The sequence below is a fragment of the Hakea prostrata genome, chromosome 10 (assembly GCF_041222555.1).
Source record: "Hakea prostrata isolate BN-2017 chromosome 10, UWA_Hpros_2, whole genome shotgun sequence".
NCBI lineage: Eukaryota > Viridiplantae > Streptophyta > Magnoliopsida > Proteales > Proteaceae > Hakea > Hakea prostrata.
The window spans coordinates 8,815,836-8,827,873 of NC_142609.1; the positions used below are offsets into that span (position 1 = coordinate 8,815,836).

At 43.3% G+C, this 12,038-nt stretch overlaps 1 protein-coding gene across 1 annotated transcript; it reads left to right on the forward strand.

Annotated features, from left to right (window-relative positions):
* Positions 1 to 3,450: 3,450 nt before the first annotated feature.
* On the forward strand, positions 3,451 to 10,992 carry LOC149001812 (uncharacterized). The gene is made up of 4 exons (XM_089138582.1): positions 3,451 to 3,951; positions 4,055 to 4,336; positions 4,579 to 4,631; positions 10,275 to 10,992. Exons 1-4 carry the CDS (start codon positions 3,451 to 3,453, stop codon positions 10,990 to 10,992), a joined length of 1,554 nt encoding a protein of 517 aa, XP_088994708.1.
* Positions 10,993 to 12,038: the final 1,046 nt, after the last annotated feature.

Consider the following 12,038-nt stretch of genomic DNA (forward strand, 5'->3'; position numbering starts at 1 on the left):
ATCCCCCAAAAAACAAATGTGTAAGATTGTTAAAAAAATTTGAGAAATTGTTAGCTGGAATGGTGAAATTCTGAACACCCAACAATGATAGAATGAAGAACAGAGAACTCGATATGGGATCAACAATGAGTAATGAATGGTAGAAGATAAGAAGGGAAAACCAAGAAGAAATAGGAGGTTCCAAGTTCAAGAATGATGTTAAGGACAGCGAAATCACACAAACTAGTAAGGATGATGAAATTTCAGAACCCCAAGGAAGAAAGAAAGGCTGAATAGAAGAATCTGTAGCACCCAATGATAAATAGAAGAAAGAAATTTTGGGAGAGGCAGCTCAAAATTTCCAAGATCCATTGTAGTTGGAAAATCATTGAACTTGTGTTATACCCTACAGGACAAAGGTAAGCTTGCTTTCACGTATGACTCACAAAATGAAGAAACGACTTATAACAAATATAGAAGATAAATAATCCACAGAAAGGAGTGGGTTCTCTCTTTTCATCAAAGAATTGAGGGTTCATAATTCTGCAACTAAGTTTGTCATTCTCATTACAAAGTTTAGACAACCCCCTTGACAGCATTACCCAGATAAGAGAATTTCACACTGACTGCTCTATAGTACAAACATGAGGTTTGAATAGCTAGGTCGTAGGCTTTATTATGTGTTATCCACCATCTACATAGCCAATTTACTCTGAGCATGCTATTCAATAATTTACTCATGCATTCAAACGACTCTGAAATATACAACAACTGCAATTCAATAAAGAGATGAGAATCTGAGAAGTTCCCTCCACGAAAATTAATATTCATCATGGACCAAAAATCCAGAATGCAGAATACAACCCACAGGATCCCCATGCATAGGTAATACGCATAATCTACAAACAAGATTCTTCTTGTTCCTGATAAATTGGCACACACATCAGATTCGCTGAGACTTCTTGCCAAAATGACAACTATGAAGAGCATGGAAAGCAAGGTGGTGAAATTGCGAAGAAGAAAGTCTCAAAAGTTCATTGAAGACAATGAATTATGAACCGACTTTGTATCATGTATGTTCTCTTATATATTTTTGAGAAGTAACCCCATGAACAGAACAGAAATAGATGACTTACATTCTCCTGCCATAATCTAGGATCTAGCATGATTACAAACTCCAAGAAAAAAAAAGAATAATATGCTTTCTCCGAAATTTAACCTAATAGAGCACTATTTTTGGTTTGAAGTTATGGAACTAATCATTAGAGAGATTGTTTCAGTTACACTCCACCAGCACCTTACCACTCCACCTGGTCCATCACGTACATCCACTCGCCCAAATAGACTCCCTGCCTTTATGAAAGACTATACTTTCTAGAAGAGGATCTCAAGTGGTTATCATTGGAGGGACGAGATTGCCTCAACACAGATCAGATGTAACCGTTTCACATTATCAAATTTCTTTAAATTGTAAGAGAGCACCGTAGTTCAGTATGAATAGATCGAAGCTTAATCTCTATCCCTCAATTCTCTGTTTCTAATCCTTCTCTCCCGTCTCTAAACTACTTCTCTTCTTCCTAATTCTCTCTAGATCTGTAACAATTTGGTCCGACCTGCCGGATACCCATGGCTGAAGGAACCAGAGGACACCAGGCTGAAGAATTACTTCGACAGCTTAGCTCAGCATCAATTGATCATGCTAATAAGATTGGCTCTCTTCAAGAAACAATGGCTTAACAGGACTCGTTAACTGAGCAGCGACTTATGTTAGCAGAAATAATGGCTAAGCTAACAGCTATGGATGAAAGGCATACGATCGGAATTTAAACTCTGGTTAACAGGGGAATCTTAGGCTTTCCTCCCGGAACTTCCAGTAGCTCTGCTGTGATTCAGGTGAGACCAGCACAAGTGGATTTACCAAAGTTTGACGGAAGTGATCCGATCAGATGGGTGCTTCGTGCCAATAAATTTTTTGAGATCCATAGTACACCGGAAGAGTAGCGAATCAACTTGGCTTCAATTCATATGGAAAGGGTCGCTCTACAATGCTTCCAATGGGTATGCAAATCAAAACTCTTTTCTACTCGGTTGGCTTTTACCAGAGCACATGAGATCCGTTTTGGTCCAACCGATTTCGAAGATCCAAGAGCATCCTTATCTAAGTTGATGCAGATAAACACAGCAGTAGATTACCAATCTCAATTTGAAGCTCTAGCAAATCGGGTGGATGGCCTACCTAACAATTTCTTGGTTAGCTGCTTCATCTCTGGACTCAAATCTGAGTTCCGCCATGAAGTGAATGCGTTTAGACCGATAGAGTTGCTGGATGCCGTAATGCTAGCTAGAATACAAGAGCAAAAACTTACTGAAACTAAGAAGCAATTTGCACGACCCTCGGCCTTCTAGAACAGATCTTCTACGGCCTTTTTGTCATCAACAATGACTAATACAGAAAAAATTCCAGCACTACCAATGCCGTCGACAAGTACATCATATAAAAAGTTAACTCTTGCCGAACTTCAAGCTCGTAGGGAAAAGGGGTTATGCTACAGCTGCGAAGAGAAATATTCTCCAGACCACCATTGTAAAACAAAGCAACTCTTCTTACTTGAATACAAAAAAGATGATGGAGCAGAGGATCCCGTTGATCAAACAGAGATTGCAGACACTAAGTTGAACCCACTAAATGAACTGGCTCGCAAAATGTTCTCCCTCATGGGTGTAGATTTACCAACCACGTTACGCCTAACCGGGTTCATTAAGGGTCAACTGGTTCAAGTATTGGTTGATGGAGGCAGTACTCACAACTTTATTCGTAGCGAGGTTGCAAAACACCTAACTCTGATGCTAGAACCTACACGTGGCATATCGGTATTGGTTGGAGATGGGAATAAATTAGCATGTGAAGGGTACGTGACTTCAAATGCAACAAGATACTGTTGTTTTGGATGCATACGTATTACCAATATCAGGAGCAGATGTTATCCTAGGGGTACAGTAGATGGAAAATCTTGGGCCCATCATCTTCGACTACTGAAAATTGACAATGCAATTCCAAGAAAAACATCAAACGGTTTTGCTACAAGGGGCTACAACACACGTACCACACCAATTGCAATGTCATGGGCTTAGAAAAGCTTGCTCGGCCCATGATACAATAATTCTCTTAGGGTTAGAATTGAATTCAACCCAAAAACCCATTGCAACTCCATCACAATCAGGATTACAAGAATCATTGGATCTTTATACAGACGTCTTCAATGAGCCCACAGGGCTTCCTCCAAAAAGAATCCATGACCATGTGATCCATCTTCACGTAGGGGCTCAACCAGTAAATGTTCGACCTTACCATTACCCTCATTTTCAAAAAGAAGAAATCGAGAGACAAGTCGTCGGAATGCTGAGCAGCAGCATCATACGATCCAGTATCAGCCCCTTCTCCTCACCAGTATTACTTGTTAAAAAAAAAAGATGGAACCTAGCGTTTCTGTGTCGATTATCGCTCTCAACGCCATTCCCATCAAGGATAGATTTCCAATCCCTACCGCCGACGAACTATTTGACGAGCTTCATGGTGTCTGCTTCTTTTCTAAATTGGATCTCGGCGCCGGATATCATCAGATTCGGGTGAGGACAGCGGATGTTGAGAAGACCGCTTTCCGCACACAAGAAGGACATTCTGAATTTCTCGTAATGCCCTTTGGCCTCACGAACGCTCCTTCAACGTTTCAGGCAGCCATGAATCAGATATTTCGTCCATATTTGCGTCGGATTGTGCTGATTTTCTTTGATGATCTATTAGTATACAGTACAAATTGGCAGGAGCATTTGCAACATCTTCAACTTGTGCTAGAAATCTTACGGCAACACCAGCTATATGCTAAGATGAGAAAATGTTCATTTGGCAAAAAAGAGATCAATTGTTTAGGGCATATCGTCTCTAGCAGTGGACTCTCAGTGGATCCAGCGAAGGTACTCGCTGTTTCAGCTTGGCCAGTTCCTACAACACCAGAAAAAGAGGTTTTTTTTAGGATTAATAGGGTATTACCGTAGATTTGTTAAAGGATATGCCCAGATCGCCTTACCATTATCTGATCTTCTTCGCAAAGGAGAATTCGCTTGGACAACAGCTGCAGAACAAGCATTTCGTCAATTACAAATAAGTCTTGTACAAGCTCCACTACTTGCACTGCCTAATTTTTCAGAAGCATTTGTGGTTGAAACCGATACATCAGGAGGAGGCATAGGAGCAATTTTATCACAACAAGACCATCCAATTTCTTATTATAGTCGGAAATTATCAGCAAAATTACAAGCATCATCTACTTATGCGAGGGAAATGTTTGCGATTACTCAGGCAATTACCAAATGGAGACTGATGCGTCCAAAATCTACTCAGCCCTTAGATCTCCTCGTGATGACCTGCAAAACGAAAGCGTCAGATGTGGCCTGACCGCGGGGGTCGGGAGTCCACCTCTGAAGGCTAAGTCAATTGATGAACTTAATCACAAACGGCTCTGCTAGAAGCACAGAGCTAAGGAATGAAGAACTGGGAAAGGTGATCTAGATCGTAAGCCCCTGATAGTTTATGTCTACCAGGCTGTATATGAATCTGAGTCTGAGTCTCCCTCTTTACCTCGTATGGCAGTGAGGTTTATATAGAGTGTACCTTCGAATCTCCTTCGTTGGATGCACTTGAGCAATCTTCGGGTAGTCGTTGGATCTTAACAGTTAGATCCGTTGAGCGATAGACTTCTACTAGTTTGGACTAGTAGAGGACTCCTGAGATAACCTCCAGGTTATGCGATGATTATCCCTTCGATAATGATTTGCAGCAGCCGTCAATTTGAGTCTGCCTTCATTAGGGTAATTAACCTAATCCATAAGTTGAATTAGGGCGTGCTTGTAGCTGAATAAGTTTTCTTCCTCAGCAAGCCATCTTACGGATCCGGTTCGCTCGGGAGCGAGTCGATTCCTTCTGTCTCGACCGGGGTCGAGGATCAAACCAAGTATGAACCCGGTTCGATCATATTTTCTCCATATCACGAGCCCCCCAGACGAAGCGTTTGGTCTATCCTAAGGGCTTGGTTTTTAACTGGGTTCTTCGTCAAGCAATAGTCTCTGCGTGTTCCATTAAATGTCATATTACATTTAATGCGGTGGTCACTTTTCCTCGAGCGTTGTGAGGGTAATGCCACGTGTCTCTTGGCAGTCGATCTGTCGTGGCTCACGTAATCCAAGCGACGGTTTCTGAACGCCTGTTTTGGATTTGTGAGTTCAAACTTTCAAAACGTCTTCTATCTCGATCGTCGATTTTGAATCAATCTCGATCGTTCAGATTCCCAAACACTCGTGCGGGTGTTTTAAAAGCGGTTCGTTGTCTTCGTAGGTTTCATTCTTCTTGTCTGGAATTTGAACCTTCGTCGTCTGCTTCGCGCCTTCCTGCTCTCGAGCTTTTGCCTCACTGAATCAGTAACTTTATTGGTCTTTTTCTTTTTGTACCTTACTGAAACAAGTAATGGAGGATAATAGGGTTTCTTTGGTACCCAGTGTTAGTAATAGTAGTGGTAACGAAGCTCTTGCTTCCCCTCCTTCCGAACAGTCGGATAGTGATAATAAAACCCTAACTGTCCTCTGGCGCGAATTTGCTGAAGTTTCTCAAAAAAGTTTGGAGAGAAAAACCAAAACTCCTTCTGTCCTTCCTGAGTCTGGATCTTCCAAGACTCCTAGGGTAACTGCCGAGTTTTCTAGGCAGCCTCAAACTTCCAGGTCTGATGGCGGACCTGGCTCTGTCCCCTCCATTTTCAAGGAGGAAACCCTTCTTTCAGCAATCCAAGATTTTGATTTTCCTTCCTCTATCAGGTTAGGGCTCCCCATCCTGATGAGAGGGTTGATTCAACCCTTTCGGGTGAGTTTTCCCTATACATAGATGCACTGGAAAGCGGGGTTCGCTTTCCCTTTTTTAATCATTTGTTCTCAGTCGTTCTGAATCACTGGGACATTTGCCCTGGAATGCTCCTTCCCAATAGCTGGCGTCTCATCGTCGGTTTCTTGGGTTTGTGTTTTGAACTTGGCATTACGCCATCTCTTTCTCTCTTTGTGCATTTTCATGTTCTTTCTATCTCCAATCCTCCTGGCTGGGTTTTTCTGTCCAAACGCAATAAGGCTAAACTTGATTGGAGGGGCAGCATCCTTGTCAAAGGAACTTGCCCTTCTAACCACAAAAGATGACGCGAACGATACTTTTTCCGTCGAGCGCCTCCATCAGATCTTAACTTCCCGACCGTCTGAAGGCGGTGTACTTCTTCTTCTGAGAATAACCGGGGCCTTCCCTTATCCAAAGAAGACGAGGCGGCCATCAAGAAGATCAAATCCATTTCATGGTATCAAGAGATACATGGACTTGAGGTGGAGTATAACTCCATCCTTCAGTATTGGGGCTTGGCTCATTGTGAGCTTCTAACCATCATCCTTTAATTTTACTGAAGTGATACGTCTTTAATTCTGACTCTTGCTCTTCTTTGCAGTGCCTCCAAGAATGAACCTCGAGAGCCTGCGAGTGAAGGCCGCTAGGACCGTTGTGACAGCCGAGCAATGATCGCCTAGAGCCTTAACCGTTGATCAAGAGGCTTCTGTTCCCTCTCCCAACCCCTCTTATAGGGGTATCAGGAATATCACGCCCGTGGCTGATGCTTCGGGTAAAGGGAAGAAGCCGATGGTGGAGAGGTCTAATGTCTCCTCCTCCGCCAGAACCAAAAGGAGCATTGATACAGTTGATGCTTCCTCCCATAAAAAATCCAAAAATTCTGCGGATTGTGAGGAGGTCTTCACCCCCTAGTGGACCCTGAAGTTGACCGACAGGGTGACACAAGATCCGGAGAAAGCTGCAGAGTGGAGCTCCCTCAATCTTATTCCTTCTGATCGTCGGGAATTTGAAACCCTGGACGACGTTGCCCTTGTTAGTCAGTCCACAAGGTACTGGTCTTCTTGCTTACTTATTTTTTTCATAATTTCTTATGACTTCTTCTGATAATTTCTGCCTTCCCAGGAATGCTGTGTTGAGCTTCTATCAGCACATGGAAGCATTAAGCCAGGTTGGTTGCAACGGCTCCTTGCTGCAAACCTGTGAAGAGAATTTGGCCAAAGCCAATTTTGAGATAGACCGACTTACGGCAGCTGCCGAGGAGCTGCAAAGAAAGCACGAAGAAGAGGTGAACTCCCTTAAGGAGGCCCTTAATTCTTCAAAGGCTCGTGCTGTTGCTGCCGAGCGCGAGGCCAAGAAGCAGAAAGAAGTTAATTGTTCGGTGACAGACTGGAATTTCAGTGTGCGGAGAACGAAAGATATTTGAAGTGGGCGATCCCTAGCAAGCCCGAGCACATCAAGCTAGAGCTTCGGAAGGATTGTGTTCGGAAGTACCTGAACAACGTACCTTTCTCCCAACTGCTGGGTGCCTACAACATCCAAGCTTATCGTTTGGGGCAAAATGACGTTTGGGAAAGAATTCTTGCATCAATCCCTTCCTTCGATACTGCTCCCTTTCGTGAGGTGTGCCACAAAGGGGTCTTCGAGAAATTAGGCATGGATCTCCCAGACTGGGCTCAGGAAGAAGATGGTCATTTTTCAGCTGACCCACAATATGAGGCATATCTTGCTGACGAGCCGGCACTTCCAGAGGAAAAGTCACAAGCCGAGTCACAAGCTGCTGCTGAAGAGGACTCTGACAACGTCAATCTTGAGGAAGGCTCTTCTCAGGATCCTGAGAAAAGTCCCCCTGCCCAGGGCTCCTCAGGCAACAATGAAGAAGGGGCTTAAGGAGTCTTTTTTTTTTTTTTTTTTTTTTTTTGTAAAGATTGACCTCCTTGCTAATGAATAGACACTTCTTTCATGTTGGCCTTACTACTTCCTCGTCTCCTATCGAAATCTTGTCTTGAATATCAAAATAATAATCTTGTAAAGATATTATGAAGATACGTTTTGGAAAGATGCATTAATCTTCCCCACTCCTTCATTTACTGCAAAGTCCACACGTTTCCCTTCTGGTATCTGCGAAGTCCAAACGTTTCCTTGCTTTGGTATACCATTCACTGTTTCCAATAAATCGATAATACATCCATTATCACAATGGCGGTGCGACGATTGGAGGTATTCTTGCATCGGGTGCTTGCCTCCACATGTTTCCATGTGGCCTCCCTCCGACCGTTGATCTTGCTTGTTGTGGATTTCGAAGCGTCTTTTCGATCTGGGCCATTGGTTGTCTTTAGCTCTCAACCGTCGTCTCAATACCTGAGGCTATTTAAAGCCTTCATGGGTACTCTCCATCTATCCTGCTATCTGCAAGTTAGATTTGCAAAAGCAACATTCCGTCCTCCTGCTTGCTTCCGTATTCCTCGTACTCCAACAATAACTCTATCAGCTTCTGAACAAGTGAGCTTTTTGATTACTCATCTCTTTCCCTTTCCCCCTGAGTAAACTGCACAGTAGTAGTACTTGGGGTTTAGTTAATCGGTTTTTCATATTTGACAAAGAACTAGGGTTTTCCTTCGATGCTTTTGTTGTTGGATTTCTGTACTTATACGGTTTTTTCTGTGTACAATGGCTCCCAGAATCGATCCGAACTTTATTAGAGCGAAATCTTGTAAGAAAATCATTCCGTCGGCGGTGGTTGGGGCCAGTGAGGTGGTTTCAGCTAGTGAATCCTCCAAGCGTAAGGCGACTGCTGTTGGTGAATCTTCAAGTCAAATTCCCACAGTTTCTATTGATGCCGCCCCTACGCTTCTTCTGCCTGAAGTGATCGCTCGTTCTTCCCAGGAAGATCTTGATCACTCCATTGTTGATGGCGCTGCTGACGCCCCTGCTGCAGAGACCGTTCGTGCACCCCCGAAGGAGACTCTTCGGGCATCTGAGGCAACTATGTTGGCGTCTGATGAAGGTGCGGTCCCACAGGGTGCTACTCCTATTTCCAATTCTAGTGCTTGTTTGGCATCCTCCTTCTCTCCTTTGGAGTTGGAAGATTTTGCCATCAGGAAGCGTCGTCGAGTGACAAGTGATGCAGCTCATCCTTCTCTTGATGTAGCTCATCCTTCTCATCCTTCGCCCGAATTAGTGTCAAACGAGTTTGACAGAGCGTTGGAATGGTGCACTGCTGCTCGAATGACTTCTGAGAGCGCAGTTCTTTCCAAACTTCCAGATGAGGTCTTTATGAAGTCAATGGTGATGTAAGTCTTTCTTCATTATCTTTTGATTCTGAATATTACTCTTCTGCTCCTTTTTAACTCGGAAGTTGTTTGCAGGAGTCTTACCGGTAACTTCCACAACCAAGTGGAAGCAGCCTCTAGGCTCAATAGGTTGAGCAATGAAGTTTCCAGGCTTCGGGAAATCTCTGAAGCTAAAGATGCTGAGATTGCTCGCCTTAGGAAATTAGGCTCATATTTTCTCCATATCAGAGACAATATTTGTTGGGAAGTAAATTCATCATCCACATAGATCATCGCAGCTTGCGTGAGCTCACTGATCAGATCATACAGACGCCAGAGCAACAATATTGGGTAAGTAAATTGCTCGGCTCTAATTTTGAAATTCAGTATCGTGCAGGAAAAGAAAATCAAGGCGCCGATGCTCTATCCTGAATACCTCACCTCTGCACTCTCGTAACAATTTTTCCTTTCACCGGTTTTTTGGAAGCTCTGCAAACAGAGACATTGAATTTGGTAATACTAGAAGGAATTCATCTCAACTCAGACGGATACCAAGATTATGAGAAGAGAAATGGTATTCTATTCTACAAGGGACGAATTCTTCTCCCAGCAACCTCGGCCCTGCGCCATCAGTTCTTGAAGGAATGCCATGACTCACCTGCAGGTGGTCACGCTAGATATATGCAGACATTAAAATGCCTGACTGCAAACGTCTGGTGGACAGGGGTAGCCAAAGACGTTCGCTGTTACGTTGCTGAATGTATAATTCAAATCTCCAACACAAACTCCAGCAGGTCTCCTTCAACCACTTCCAGTGCCGGACAGAGTTTGGGAACATATCACCATGGATTTCATTGTGGGACTTCCTTCTTCTCAAGGAAAAACAGCAGTCATGGTTGTAGTTGATCGGTTGTCTAAATACGGCCATTTCAACTCGCTGCCGTCGGGATTTACAAGTATACAAGTTGTTACAGCCTTCATCTCTGATGTGGTCCGCCACCATGGGATTCCTTGCTCAATAATTAGCAACATAGATTCAATTTTTCTCAGCAACTTCTAGAGGGAACCCCATTGTCTTCAAGGTAAACCTTATCATACAGTACCGCCTACCACCACCGGCAAACGGACGGCCAAACTGAGGTACTTAATCGAACTCTTGAGATGTATCTTCGTCAATTTGTTTCCGCGGCCCCACAACAATGGAGTAAATATTTAGGATGGGTAGAGTTGTGGTATAACACTTCTCACCATTCCGCCATTAATACCACACCTTATCAAGCTCTTTACGGCCGACCACCACCACCAACACTGAATCAGTATATCCCACGCTCCACCACCAACGCCACTGTTGAGGATGAGTTGCAGAGTCGTGAAACTATTTTAGCCAATTTGAAAGCCAGTTTAGCCAGAGCTCAAGAATGCATGAAAATCCAAGCTGATAAACATCGCAGGGATAAAGTCTACCAGGTGCGAGACTGGGTTTTTGTACGCTTAAGACCCTATCGTCAATCCTCTGTGGCACAACGACTGAACACTAAGTTGGGTCATCGATATTATGGTCCTTATCAAATTCAAGAGCAAATTGGAAAGGTCGCATATCGGGTTGCCTTACCTGAGGGATCGCATGTCTTTCAAGTGTCGATTCTGAAACCATGCACAGGTGAACCTACACCGTTTGCTTCCACTATCCAATTACCCCCACCACAGCTTCAACTTGTTTCCATACTTCATACCCGACAGGTGCTCACGGATGGAAAGCCTTCCATGCAATTGTTGGTTCAATGGAGCAGCCTGCCTTTAGAAATGCCACCTGGGTAGACCATTTGGTTTTTCAGCAACAATTCCCTGCTTTTCACCTTGTAGACAAGGTTATTTTTTATGGGGAAGGGAATGTTACACGCCACCAGCACCTTACCACTCCACCTGGTCCATCACGTACATCCACTCACCCAAATAGACTCCCTGCCTTTATGAAAGACTATACTTTCTAGAAGAGGATCTCAAGTGGTTATCATTGGAGGGACGAGATTGCCTCAACCCAAGTGGTTATTATTGGAGGGACAAGATTGCTTCAGCACAGATCAGATGTAACGGTTTCATGTTTTCAAATTTCTTTAAATTGTAAGAGAGCACCATAGTTCAGTATGAATAGATCGAAGCTTAATCTCTATCCCTCAATTCTTTGTTTCTAATCCTTCTCTCCTGTCTCTAAACTACTTCTCTTCTTCCTAATTCTCTTTAGATCTGTAACAGATTCACATCCAACTATTACATCATAGATCAAATCAAAACTGTGGCAACCATAACTGAAAACACCCTTGATCTTTTTAAAAACAAAAACCAAAGAACACGGAACAAAATCTCTATGAGATCTATGGCATTTAGATATACTCAATGATTTATGAAGATGGAGAGGCACATGGGAAGGCATTCAAATTTCAAATCATTAACAACACTGACCGGTTACCATGAAAAGTCTAGAATCTGCATGATCACCTCTCAGGCCCTGCTGGCCATATATAAAAAGCTATATATAAACTAAAAGTCATTATAATTTTTAAAAAATAAGTTAGCATTGTTTGGGAACTGGGAAGTCCTTCAAGCAAAATCAAATAAATTAAATAGACATTTTTTGGGAAACTCTGTTGCTGCTTCTTACTTCACCTCACCTATATCAAAGAAATCCAACAGAACCAAGATGACTAACTTCAGTCGACAGACAATTGGTAGGGGACGCGCGCACACATACCTCTGCTGCTACAAATTATGATGTAAGTGAGAGATGTTAGGCCTGCACCTCTCCAAAGTTCTATGGAGGTCACTGACCTAGACCATGGTCCTCTTGATCAGCCATTGACCACATC